General features: G+C 34.0%; 1 protein-coding gene across 4 annotated transcripts in view; it reads right to left on the bottom strand.

Annotated features, from left to right (window-relative positions):
- Positions 1–15,000, bottom strand: part of LOC106873301 (eukaryotic translation initiation factor 2D) — a 46,935-nt gene that overhangs the window by 14,132 nt on the left and 17,803 nt on the right. Inside the window, exons 1-5 of one of the 4 annotated variants that reach the window (XM_014920610.3) lie at positions 10,282–10,367; positions 3,799–3,989; positions 2,624–2,707; positions 1,814–1,916; positions 506–613 (exon numbers count right to left, since the gene is read on the bottom strand). In XM_014920610.3, the coding sequence (XP_014776096.1) occupies positions 506–613; positions 1,814–1,916; positions 2,624–2,707; positions 3,799–3,989; positions 10,282–10,337 (542 nt within the window). In that variant the 5' untranslated portion in view covers positions 10,338–10,367. Of the gene's footprint in view, positions 1–505; positions 614–1,813; positions 1,917–2,623; positions 2,708–3,798; positions 3,990–9,031; positions 9,166–9,345; positions 9,483–10,281; positions 10,368–15,000 lie in introns of those variants that run through there. The other 3 variants (XM_014920614.3, XM_089365832.1, XM_014920613.3) reach the window with 3 other exon arrangements.

Below are 15,000 nucleotides of genomic sequence, written 5' to 3'. Positions count from 1 at the left end.
TATACTCTATTCCTGTAAATTCACTGCTGACATATTACAGTATGTCCGTCATTCAACATTTATCATCAACCAGCATCTTTCATATACATTGACTAATTCTTTAGATACAGAACCAACTTCTCAATGTATGTGTCTTTAGTGCATAATCATACATGCATGTATATATATATACATCTGTAATGTATATATATATATATATATATATATATATATATATATATACACGACGGGCTTTTTTCAGTTTCCGTCTACCAAATCCACTAACAAGGTTTTGGTTGGCCCGAGGCTATAATAGAAATTTATCCAATGCACCATGCAGTGGAACTGAACCTGGAACCATGTGGTTGGGAAGCAAGCTTGTTACCACAAAGCCACTCCTGCGCCTATCTATATCTATATATATATATATATATATATACACACACACACACACTTCAATTACATTCTTAAAAATAATAAGTGAATAAAAATAAAACAAACAACAGAAATTTAATGTCTATCTTACCAGAGTTCATCACCATAAAAATGAAGAATCGTCATCCCCTTCCCTTTCATAGCACTTTCATACATGTCAAGACCAGACATCAGCATTTTGCCAATAGCCAAAGGAGATCTGTAGGGAAAAAAAATGATATCATATAAATATAACAGTTTATTTCATGTAGATTTTTATACATACATATACACACATATATTAACTATTTTTATACAAGAATGTTGTTGACAGTGACTCCGAAGTTTTGGCCAGCTAAGCCAATGTCAGACTGTGATGCATTAGAGTTAGTTTTGCCTTTATGTAGTCTCTGTTGAGTTAAAATCATTTTTGGGTGTGTTTGGGTGGGGTGGAAATTAGATTTTTATAGAAAGGTATTTTTAAAAATTTATTGATAAAAATTGGGGTTATTCACTTTCCAGTCATGTCTTGTAACAACAATTCATATATCTTGGTATGTCATGTTTGCTTTAAATTAGAAATTTTGGCAGCAATCAGTAAAAAAAAGATGCATCACATAAACATGAATAAGTCTATGGTGTAAAACAAATGCTTAGAAGCTTAGCATTAACCCACAATTTAATATAACTTCTGTGAAATTAAAGCTATGAAACAGTGGCAACACAACACGACAAAACAATGACATGAAAGGATTAGTTTTATATCAGAGCATATTAGAAAATTAATTGGGAAATTTCTTTAATGAATGAATACATAATAAATAAAAGAAGGATTTGATGATCAATCTATATATAAATTTAAGAAAAATAAATAACATATTTAAAATAAAGCATTGAAAAATAGTTAAGTAGAAATATTCTGAAAACTACCTTGCTGTATCAGTTTTCATCCTCAGTAATTTCAAACCCATTGCACAATAACAATAATAACAAAATCAAACATTATTATTAGGTTTGTTTGAAATGATTTATTGCAAGCTTTCATGATTTGCCATAAATTCAAGCTTTAAAAATTATTGAACTGGCACACCACCAGTTATAATGATGAGGATTCCAGTTGATCAGATCAACAGAACAGCCTGCTCATGAAATAAACATGCAAGTGGCTGAGCACACTTACACACTTACCCTTAACTCAGTTCTCAGGGAGATTCAGTGTGACACAGAATGCGACAAGGCTGGCCCTTTTGAATTACAGATACAACTCATTTTTGCCAGCTGGGTGAACTGAAGTAACATGAAATAAAGAGTCTTGCTCAAGGACACAACACACTGTCAGGAATTAAATTCACAACCTTACGTGAACTGGAATACCCTAACCACTAAGCCACATGCCTTCAAAATTACTGAACATACTTACTGGTTGCCCTGAACATTGACAGAACAAATGTCTCCCTTTTTTATATGTTTGAAGGTCCATGGGAACACATCTCCTTTCATTATTACACCAGGAAGCATTAAATCTTAAAAATAAAAGAGACAAATCCATTACCTTTGAAGTTGAGGTGTTTTAAAGTTAATTTTCAGACTAACATTTTAATTTTAAGTTTGTTCTTTTTTTAAAGTTAAAATAGAAGACCAGTAACTCATAAACAATATGATTTAACATTGAGTAGTTTACCACATAATTCCAAGTCGTCATGTTAGAACCCAGATTGACAAGTTCAATGTACCTGTCTCTGTTGTTGACCAAACAGCAAACTGCAACCAAGGAACCAGAGTAATACTTGGTGCACAAAGATCAGTCATCAGGTCACTCAATACAATATGGAGAGGCTGTGCCCTTAGCAAAAGCATCAAGCTAAAACTTTTAAAACCCTTGTTCTAGCCAGCAGCACTGTATGGGTGTGAAGTATGGAGCCTAAAGATGACTGACAAGCAGGAAATATAGGGGTAGACCATGAATGAGATAGCTGGATATTGTCCATAATCTCAGTTGGTCATGCTTGGGAATCCAGCTGAAAAGTGTAATGATGGTTGTTTCTGAAAGGACCCTACAGAGGAGGTACCTGAGGACTCTACCTCAACAAGCATTCTAGGAATAGTATACAAATAAAAGGGATGAATAGATGAAAATCGTGGTAAACACAAAGAAATTTGAGAACCACTTAACTAATTGATGTAAATATATATATATACAAAAAGAACCAAAGAAAAGAACTGATTTTACCAGCTCCTCCTGTAATCTTTGTGAAAACTGTAGGCCATGTTGTAAATGGTTCCAGAAGTTTTGGGTGCTTCCATAGAAGGTAAACTGTAAAAGATATTTTTTTAAATGTTACAACAAAATATGTTTCTGTACATTTTAAGGAAAAGTTGTACAATATTTAACACTTCATCCATGAAAGTATATATTCTTCACAAATAATTCTCCAGTTTAGTATTGACTAACATATATTATAACTGGTGTAATCAAATAGTGAGTGTGTCTGTCTTTTTCTTTCTTTACTTTAGTCACATTTAACAAATCTTTATTACAATTAATTCATTAAATATTTTCATAAATAAAATATACTAAAATACGAGAAAGCTCTTACACATTTTAGATTAACCCTTTTGCATTCAGATTACTCTTTTCAAATGTAATGCTTATTTATTCACATTGTAGTCATGTATCATCTCGTAGCTTGTAGATTTTGATGATGTGATTATTTACTTTTAGAATGAGATTGGAAGGTAGGTGTGAAAGGCCAGATCTGGCTGGTTTGAACATAAAACAGGTAGAATATATACGCCAGACATGGCTGGTTTAAATGCTAAATAGTTAATTTTTTAAAAATCTAATCCAGATAGTATTTATAAAGTTAATTTATGAATCTTATCATCATCATTATGTTCATCAAGATCTTTCAACACCTCCTTGATCTTGGCCATCAGCTCAGCTTTCAGTGTTGCAGGAAAAGTGGATGGTGTCTTTCTCAACCATATCTCACATGAAGTAATCTATGGGGTTACAACCAAGGGAATTAAGAGGTCAGAAATTGGGGCTGATGAAGTCGTAGAAGTTCTCTGACAACTACTTCTGACTCTTTCTGGAGGTATGGCATGTAACTGAATCCTGCTACCACACACATGGCCTTCCAGCAGCAACTCTCTCAAGCCAGCGAGTGACCAGTCTCCAGTAGCTTCACAAAGCTCTCTGAATTGGGCCTAAGGCCATGTTCAAAGGCGTGGGGATGAATTTCAGCAAAAAGTGAGTAGGATAAAAAACGACATATTATTTGTAATACTGAACAATCAAAAAAAAAAAAATAGAAGCTCCACCAATTTATATAATTTAATAATGACTACAATCTTTAAACTTTAATTCAAATGAAGTCAAAAATCACAAAAGAACTGGCTCACCTGTTGGATAAAACGTTTTATGGAGTTCAAACACAAGGGGATCTCTCTGATAAAAATAGACAAAGGCAATTTCCCCAGTGTGTGTAGAAATTTTCATAACAGAAACATCGCCTTTGCTTGGACATAATTCTTCAAGAGATTCTTCATCTAAAGACGGGAAAGCTTTAACTAAATCAGCTCTGAGTTTCTTCCTAAAATCATAAATTCAAAATCAGATAAAAAAGAAAGTATTATATAATTGTGTATTAAAATGTGCTTATTCTGGAAATAAGAAATGACAGTTTTTTAATATATGTCATTTTACACAAATATACAGGTTACAAACTCAGTATAGTATATATATTTCAGCGTTATTTTATTGAATTCTGTTTGTTGAACCACTAAGTTACAAGACAAAAACAGACAACATGAACAATCAGTTTTCAAACTGATGTCAGCATAAAGCAGCCACAAACAACACCGAATGCATATTTTGTGTTTGTGCTAAACAGATATATGTATCAGGTATATAGATGGATGGAAAGCTGTGTTGTGAAAAAGTTTGCTTTGCAACTGCATGGTCTTGTACTCAATCCCACTGCATGCGATTTTGGGCAGGCACTTGCCTTCAGATTGAATGTTATAGTCATATATGTATATAATCTTCATCTTCTCCATCATCACCTTTCATACAGGTAACAGAAGTTATCAATTACTCCCAGAGAGCCTTCTGGGCATTTGACAGAATCTATTTACTGTGTACTCATTACTTATAAGCCATCTGTATCTACTGGTCACAAATTCTACCTTCTCTGTTCACTTGCATGTGATCCCACTACATCTTGTGTGTCCCTTTTTTACACTGGGTACCCCATATGGAATTTCATGTGTAACAGCTATTTCACCTACCTTCAAGAGTGTACTATGAAAATGTTTTACCCTGAATCCTTCAAAATTATATTGTACATCCATATCATTTTTTTTTTTTTTCAAATATTGATTAGAGTGTTAATCTTTAGTAGCTTCTACAAAACTCTTAAATTGAATATTTCAAACTTGAGTTCACAGTTCTTGATGTTACAGAGAGTTCTTTGTCCCCATGCATCTTCCCAAAGAGGGTCCCTTTCTACTGCCACAAGAGCTTCATCTAAATATCTCTAGGAGGTTATAATTAAACTTTGGTCCATTGATAGGATTATGGAGATATCATCGTGTAATAAGAATATGTACTTTAATTTACCACCATTACTGAAAAGTTGGTGACCATCAGAATGAGTAGGTGTGTTATTCAAAATTAGTATCACTTTCACCTCACCAGCAGTAAATTATGCACTGCAGAAAGATATGAGTGTTGAATCACAAATTCTTGAAATTGTAAGAATACACAGATAGGTGGTGCATTGTGTCTCAAAACATGCAAATATGCAGAGGTCCTCACCACCACTAACTTTAAAAGAGGTAAACTGCCTGCATTTGCACAACATAAGCCAAAAGATTATTCCTTACTTAATTTACAATCATATACAAAGGAAGTTCCATTTCCATTATTCACTAGAATTTCTTCACTCTTAAGGTGTTTAACTTTTTGTGACTACTTCAATTTCCTTCCAATTTGCCTGCTTCACCATCAGCAATTTTTTTATGACCCACTCCCTGGCTATTTCTAAATTACCACAACCACACTATAGTACCTTTGAAATTCCATGTACTTAGCTAGCTTGACAGTAACACTTAAAATTTTAACATCAGAGATGTTGATGGATAACCACTTCATCAGTGTCTCTTCAAGGTCTCTATATTTCACATCTCATATACTTCCTTGCACTAACAGATGATGATTCCCAATTTACATCAACATTTCATTTCAAAGGATATGTAGTTAGTTTGTCCTTAGCTTTGGGCATCTCTGACACTGTTTAGCTTTTAACATCCTAGTCAGATTATTTGAAAATAAATGTAAAAACTTTAAGCTATTTCAATCTATGAAATGACACTCTGGTCAGGTTGTTTTATGATATTGCAAGGATAGAATCATTACAAAGAAAATCAGTTTCAGTTAGTAAATTTTAAATAAATTTATACTTAACTTCTCATCACAGAAAGTGTTTACTAGAGGGGAGTACAAAAGTGAATAAGAATGGTTAAGCTTTATATAAGTAATAGACTGATTATAGACAGAAAAAAAGCAAGGAGAGAAGAGCTGAATGAATTCAAATAGTAGGCAAAGAAGTTGGTTAATAGAGGTGTGCAGAGTGCTAGAAAGAAAGGGTACATTTCTTAGAGAGGAATGTAAAATGTTCTTCAGAACATTTTTTTTTTTGTCACCATCCCATTATCACACCATTTGAACCAGTGCATGTCATCATACAACAAGCTAAGGGACATGCAGTGCTATCTCAGAACAACTGCCACAATATTCTACCACAGCAGACAGAGTATTTGGTTTCCCATTTTAATCTTTAATTATATTACTGAGTCAGCTTAATATTCATGATGAATTTACCATCTATGGTATGTGTGCAGCACTCAACTAGCCCATCCAATGTTGATACTCAAATATCACAGTGAAAGTGAACGATAACATTCATTTTGTTAATTCAGATTTTGACCTGTTCTTTCAATATACTGTCAACAATCAAGGTGACACACTAGAAAGAGGAAATTACAGAGCTATTGTTGAAAGAGGATATGAAAGCTAGTAAAAGAATTATAGGAATAATTGATTAGGATGAGAATTAACATAGATACAGTGCAGTTAAATTTTGTACAGGTAGAAATACCACTGATGTCATCTTCCTAGTGAGTTAGTTAGCTGCAGGAAAAGTAACTAGACAAGAGTAAGTCCCTATAGCTGGAATTTGTTGATTTAGAGAAGGCCTTTGACAGAGTCTTTTGGTGGTCACTGAGGAAACTTGGGATAAGTGACTGACTAGTGAGAGTTAGTAATGTGTATAGTGATTAATTCAGCATGAAGGTAAGGGGTACATCAAGAAGCAGACTAGCTACCCATGGGAAGTCCTCTATACAGATGATCTAATTCTAATTGATGATTCAATTTGAAAAGAAATTTCAGGCATAAAAACAAAACCTAGAAACAATTGACCTCAAAGTAAGCTTAGCAAAGACTAAAGTATTAATAAGCAAGAGAGAAGAGAAAACCCTGATACTTTTAAGGCAAAGGCCATTATTAGCGCATAGAAAAGGAAGAGGTAAAAATTCCAAATGGTGTATGCAGTGTAAATTGTGGATGCATAAGGTGTAGTAGAACCACATGTAGACAAATACAGCAGGTAGACTTTGCACGTGGCATATACACAGGGTCAATAAGTACTAAGAGCACAAGCAGCTCTCCAGAAGTTGTTGATAGCTTGTTACCTAGGAGACCTAATTAGCTGTAAGGGTGGGAGTTCATATAACGTAGTTGTCAGAGTATGAACAGGTTGGAAGAAGTTCAGGGTGCTCTTATCTCTGCAAGCAACAAAGGGCTTCTCTCTCAGAATGAAGGGCAACTGTATGATGCTTGTGTATGAAGTACAATGTTGCATGATAGTGAGACGCGGGACTTGAATGCAGATTTTTGAAAATTAGTAAGAAATGAAGTGAGCATGCTCTACATAATACAAGCATGCATGAATAATAGAGCGCAAATGAGCTGAAAGAAAAACTGAACATAAAAGGAATCAGATTAGTGCACAAGAGAGATTACATTGTTATGTGCATGTGAGGTATAAGGAAGAGAACAACTGCATAAAAAAAATTGTGTGTGAGAGTATGTGTCTGTGTTTTTCCCCCTGCCGTCACTTGACAACTAATGCTAGTGTGTTTATGCCCCTGTAACTTAGCAGTTTCGCAAAAGTGACTGATAAAATAAGTACTAGGCTTAGAAAAGAAGAAGTCCTGGGGTCGAAACAAGTAAAATAATAAAATATATATATACACACACACTGATATTCATCACTGACCACATTTTCACCTGTGTTCACCATTCACTTCTGCCCCATCTTTATCCATCAAACACTCTCACAAACTTACCAACGTTTTCACCCCATCCAACCAATCTGGACCACTTCTCTTTTACTGACCTTCCAGTAACACGACACATCTTCATCACTACATTTACTCCTCTCCAGCTAGGGTAACCATGTATCTCCTCTACAGCAAGACATCTGTTTTGGTCGTTCTCTTATAATTTAACCTCCAACCATCAGACATAAAGCCACCTTCATCAATACTACATAACCCTCGGTTGAGAGGAATGTTGTATTGTGAGTTACTTGGTAACTCCATTAGTGCTAATGTCATGCAATAAGCACCCAGTACATTCTGTGAATTGGCTGGCATTAGGAAGGGTATCCAGCCATAGAAAGCATGCCAAAGCAGACATTGAAGCTTAGTGCAGCCTTCTGGCTTGCTAGCTCCTGTTGAACCATACAACTCATGTCAGCATAGAAGACAAACATTGAACGATGATGATACACACATACACATGTGTGTCTGCCTGTTTACATGTGCTTGCTTCTACTAAAGTTGCAACAGACAAGTGGTGTCACTTTTGTCAGAACTATAGACAAATCATCCATTAGCTTGACACCTATTAAGTTGTATGGAATAAGAGGCCCCTTATTTGAAAAATAGGTAAGGTTAGTGTCAGGAAGAGCATCTAGCTATAAAACAACACCTCAAAAACATATTTGTCTAACCCATGCAAACATGGAAAAATGAAGTGTGTGTTTGTATGTGTATATATATATATAAACATCATCATCCAACATTTGTCTTCCAAATGGGTTGAATGGTTGAATACGATGTAACAAATTGAATTGTGTTATGCTCTGATGAAGCTTTGTCACAGTTTCTACAACTGGATGCCTTTTCTAATGACAACCACTTCACAGAATGTACTGGATGTTTTTTTTTGTGGTACCAACACTAGTGAGATCACCATGTCACTTGCAAGACTAAATATCCCATTGACTGAGTAGAAGTATAGTATAGTGGGAGACGGCTTTATACTAGGTGTTGAGGTTTCAAGTATGAAAGAACGGGCAGGAATGGGTTTCTGGGGGAAGAGATACAAAGCTATGTCGCACTGTATAATTGTAGGTGGGATTAATCAGGGTGCAAGTGGGAAGAGAAATAAAGATGGTAGTGACATGGTATCAGAATATGTTCTCAGGGTTATACTGTTAGATATATATTATATAGTTATTTTATATCTATATACGTACTACAGGTTTTATTAAATTCCACGTACATGGTGTACATGAACACAAAATAATAGCAACATGATACTAATGTTATCAAACTTGGAGCAATGTGGTTTACAAAACAAACTTCATAGCACCAACACGCATACTTAATAAGGTAAGGTATACTGAAGCACACTTTCATAGCTGTAAAAGATTAAGTTTACGTATTAGAAGCAATTTTACGAAGACTCCACATTATTTGAATACAAAATCTACATTTCAATATATCTTGTAAAAGATGGTGTAGAAACTTGGCAAGTTGATAGAAATTGTCAGATTAATAACTTTTATCAATGAGAATTTATGAGCATTTAGAGACCTTCATACGGATATCAGCTTTAAGATCCCTCATACGCTTCCCCATACAGCCATCTGTGTATGTGTGATTTTTGATAGACTAGAAATAATAAACTTCCTTGCGGTTGACAGTTTGAACCAAAATCGAAGATACTAATCAAAGGGAGGTAAGGAGAAAACTAATTTCCCTTTTAATTTTACGCTTTGTTTTATTGTAGTTTCTTTTTCTCTTTATTGAGTGGATTCCTAGTTGCATATAGATTCTGATACAATGTAACAGACAGAGCTAATACATATGAAACAAGCTAATTATAGTTATTTTTTTATATTGGTATTTACCAAGACAAACGTCCAAGTTGTTAATATGATGGCAGTAGCCTCTTTATTGCCATGGTTTGGCTTTGCGAGCGAAGAAATTCCGTATTTCTTTGCAGCTTAACAGAACGAATTGTTTTTGTGTAGCATTTTAAATATTAGAACATTATAAAAAGAGACACTTCTTTATAATTCTGAAGTATATTTGTACAGCTAACTAGAGTACATATTTCCTACATACAAATGTTATCAAAAATATTTATTAGTCAACAAAAATTCACACACACACACACACAGAGAAATATATGGCTTTATATCAATTAGTAAACATAGGAAAACACTATCCATGCTGAGTTTCGCTGAATATGTCAGCTGGTGTGGTAAGTGTAATACCGCTGACTATATCTGTTCGAGTTATTTAAATAAGCAGTGTGCTGAGCATATGTTTCAAGTTTACATATTTCGGCTTGCAAGGGATTAATTAAAGTGCAATGTACTGTGTTGTGTGCGTGGTCTCAAAACTAAATCGGTTTTAAAATTTGAAATCATTACGAAGATGTATTTCTACAGTTAACAAATAACATTTCCATTATTTCAAAGGGAATTCTAATCATGTTGAAGCATCAAAAGTAATAATTGATACCTGTCAGAACCCTTTAAGGACGATTGGGTCTTAACACGAAAGCTCTTCTTAAACATGAGTGATGATGCCAATTAAATACAATCACTAAACCGGAAACACCTTTTACAACAAGTATTTTGATCTCTAAAATGAAGAAGTTAACTTCCGGCTTATTTATAGTTTCGGTTTGCTACAATAAATTTTATCAGCTTAGAATATTTCAAACAAAAATATATATGCACAGACGTATGTGTGTGTGTATAATATTTTATCACTTTTTAATATTTGATCGTTCACATTATTAATTTTACAAAAACGAAACCTTTGGTATTTAGAATATTAACTCGTTCCAAAACAGCAGACGAAACACAAAGCGCGGGAAAATGTTTTAAAGAATATTTTTTAGGGGGAATAAACTTCTATGTGAAACTCTGTGTGTGTGAGATCCAGGGTAATCCCATACACATGGGATTACCCTGGATTTCACGTCCACAATGCGCTTGGCTTTACGGCTTATCATCAGATCCCAGAACCTGTTGGTTCATGGCCTCTCTCTCTCTCTCTCTCTCTTTATATATATTCGTAAGATGATAAGTAACATAAATCATCATCATCAAAATCCTGGCACCATGGATTAGCACTCGTGACATTAAAACACAGGACTTCTGATATATTTGCATCCATTTCCAACTGTTTCATGTCTTAAGTTCCCTCCAATACTTTCTATGTTAGACATTTTCCTCAGTGTAGCCCCAAGGCACTGATTTGTTTAGTTTGTTTATTTCTGTATCGTGCCAATTTAAAATAAGCCGTCTACTCTTATAACAATGCTCATCGTGTAACATATATTTCCACTATATTAGAGCAATAATTTTTGCTTCCGTCTTTTATTAGTTTAACACTTAAGTAAATAAGGGACCGTAAGCAAAATTTTTCTTCTCTGCTTTCATTTTATTCTCCAATCATTACTACCACCGTATTTCAGTCGAATTTAATTCTGTTTATAAATATATATAAAAATAATAATTTCGTATTTGCAAACATTCATCGGTACACAATTTTGTATGGCATCTAGTTTCAAACTATGTCTTACACAATGGAATTAGACTGTATGCCGGTTGCTTTGCTCACCACAACAAAATTATTAAACGAGCCCTAACTGGATTAAATATTCCTCGAGTCTGGCACTCAGTGGGATTGTCCGGGGACAACTGGAAGAGGCCCGATGATAAGCTCACTGTTTGTCCTGACGCAAGAGGAAAAAGCCAGATATGAGGCGCTTCTTAGAGGGGTCTTCCGCTCCGTCTCATCTCCTTAATGCTGCGATGTTAGTAGGTATAACTAATTGTGGGTTATTGCATCCGCTCCTGAACGTAATACGACACTGAAATAGTTTTCAGTGAATGACATTTTTCAAGCTTTGTGACATTTGAGACGTTCAGGGAAGCTGGATCACTTAAGAAGTTATAATTTTTGTTTATTATTATTATTATTATTATTATTACTTTTTTTTTGTCATTGCTGACGTACCCTCTCGCCGACGTATCAGATGATATTCGTGTGGGTGTCTGACTGTTAAAGCACTTCTGCCTAAGTAATAAACAGCTGCCTCGAATATTTTTACAGGGAAATACCATTTTATCCGAGTGCTATGTATAATTGAGGGGGTGTGTCTGCCTTTATTTTTTTTTTAATTTTAATTATATGTATTTATTTATGTATTTATTTTCACACACACACACGCACGCACGCGGTTAACCTCTGTACATCTAACAAATTCCACTCACTAAGTATAGCTTCAATATTGTTTACTTTTGTAAATTGTGATTAAATCAAAGAAAGTACATATATAATTATGTCCAGCCTTAAATTTACTTCTATGATGCTTGCAACGAACACTTTCAATAAACGTGCCTACGAGAAAAAAATTTTAACTGTTAGAAATAACAGCCTATCTTCTTTCAGATCAAATACTAGGATCTTTAAAAAAGACGATCGCATTAGATATTATAGTTCCTAATAACACTATCTGATTAACGGGCAGAGTCGTCCCGATTTATATTCGATCATAAATTTATTCGACATGGGGTGAACAATCTTAACAATCAATAAGAAAAATAATAAGATAGCAATTACGGTTTAGGAAAGTTTCGATTTATATAAAAAGTTTGTGAAAATTTCGGTAAAAATAGTACAGATTCTTTGAATTACAATGAATTTTATCATCAGCTATTAAGTAGTGAATGTCACGATTACAAGCATGTGCACTGTTAACCCATACAAAATGCAGACAGAAACTTCGAAGTCATTAATAACTTTTTGTGAATATACGTGTTTATATTGTGCATTTGTATAAGTGTATCTCTCTCTCTCTCTCTCTCTCTCTATATATATATATATATATATATATATATATATATATATATATATATATATATATGACATACCTACACAAGTGTGCCCTCCCCCGGTTTTATTTCTTCATAACTTTCAGAAAATGTTTTTATATTTTTTTAATGGAATTTTTTCACAAATACACTTCAGATGGTGTAGATAACGATTATATTAGTATTGGAAATTGTTGTGGAAAAGTTTTTTCCGGGGATGGGGAGAGGATTTTCTGAAAATTCACACAAGTTGGCTTACTTCCTCATAACTTTCAGAAAAGAAAAAAAACTGGTTATTTTCTAATAAAGTGTTCTACAAATACCCTTCAGATGGTGTAGATTACGATTGTATCGGGATTTAATATGAAGAAACAAAAATGGTGAGCACGCACACTTATATTCTGACACATCGCATTTTTTTTTTTTTTTTGCGAAATTTCTAGTTTCATTTTGAAGATATACATATGGTGCGTGCCATTATGTATGCGTGCATACCCACAATTTTTCGGGTTTTTTTTTTTTCTTCTTCACATTACATTCCGATATTATCGTAATCTACACACTCTGAAAGATATTCTCTAAAGATTTCATTGAAAATACGTATTTTCTGAAAGTTATGCGGAAACAAAGCCGATTCGTATGAATTTTCCGAAACTCCTCTCTCCACCTCCGGAGAAAATTTTTCACAATATTTAATCGGAATTTACAGCATCTGAAGTATATTTTGTAGAAAATCTCTTTAAAAAGACATCCATTTTCTGAAAGTTATGCGGAAACAAAGTTGAGTGGGGGGGGTGCACTTGTGTAGGTATGCCTATAGTATATATGTATATATATGTATATATATATATATATATATATATATATATATATATATATATATATATATATATATATATATAGGGAGAGAGAGAGGGAAAGAGAGCTGTCCTTAAAGCTTAGTGCTTTATGGGTGCGAAACCATTGGTTACTCTCTAACTGGACATATGTTTAACCGCATGTAAATATATATATTATTTAATCGGCAGTAGTTAAAAAGTGACTTAAGGGCCGAGAGATTATCTTCATTGGCACTTATCAAACCTTGAAACAATTCATCAAACTGTGTGTGTGTGTGTGTGTGCTCGCGCGCGCGCGTATATACACATACATACACAAGATAGATAGATAGATAGATAGATAGATAGATAGATAGATAGATAGATAGATACGTCGTGTATATTTACATATATACATGAATATAGGGGTGTGGCACACAGTAACATTTACTGCATTTTCGATTTAGAGAAAAAAGAAACCTTTTTTAATAAACGTTTACTGACTTACAAAACCATACTAGCTAAGCAAGTGACCTTTTCTAAATGCATTGAAAATACTACAATATATTCAAAACGCTATTTCAGAAAATTATCTCCGTTCTCTTTGAGTATATAAAAGGCAAGTTTAGATGGAGCAGAATAATTAAGATTAGATAAAGTAAATTCGCCTCTTCAATTCTCCAGAATTTCGTTTGGAAAAAGACTCATACACATCAATATCCATCCTTTGACATCAGAAGGATCAGAAATGCAACAGAAATTTTAAATATCTGGGCCAAATGAAAGAGAATCATGGAAAAATGGCACATTATATGAAATTAACGAAATTCGACAAGATCTAAAAACTCAAAAATATTCTCTATAGCTTCTTCATAATCTGCTATAGTGGCTCTCCTCCTGATATACTGATGCATCATGAAGTTACAGAAGAAATTATTGAAATTGGTCATTATTCATTTTGCCTCAATTTATACATCACTTTTTGAAAATTGAAAATGATCAAATTAGACATGGGTGTGGGAAAAAATTGACTTGGAATCCAACAGAGAAAAATATATTGATTGATAAACACCAAAAATTATCCACATATTTTATTAGCAATCTCAATTACAATCGAGTTAGAGCTGAGAAAAATGTTTTCTGACAGGTACTCTCTCAAAGAACAACGATGCTGACCAAATTTTACTCCCCAAAATGATGCAACAACACAAAATGACGATGCAGTACATTTAATGTAATAGCTTAAAACAGGCAGAGACAAAAAAAACAAAACAAAAAAAAAACAGAAATTACTCATTTTGCCCCACTTACCAATTCTACCTTCCTCCCTATGGCTATACGTATGCGCACACATACGTAGGTTATGTGTGTGTGTGTGAGGAAAGAAAGGTATTGTTACAGAATTATTAGGATTTGCACTGTTAACTTTAAAAAAAAACTTTCATTCTGTCGGTTGCGACGACGAGGGTTCCAGTTGATCTGATCAACGGAACAGCCTGTTCGTGAAATTAACGTTAAAGTGGCTGAGCACGCCA

This window comes from Octopus bimaculoides, chromosome 18, assembly GCF_046866305.1.
Source record: "Octopus bimaculoides isolate indiv1 chromosome 18, ASM4686630v1, whole genome shotgun sequence".
Lineage (NCBI taxonomy): Eukaryota > Metazoa > Mollusca > Cephalopoda > Octopoda > Octopodidae > Octopus > Octopus bimaculoides.
This window is presented reverse-complemented; position numbering and strand designations above follow the sequence as displayed.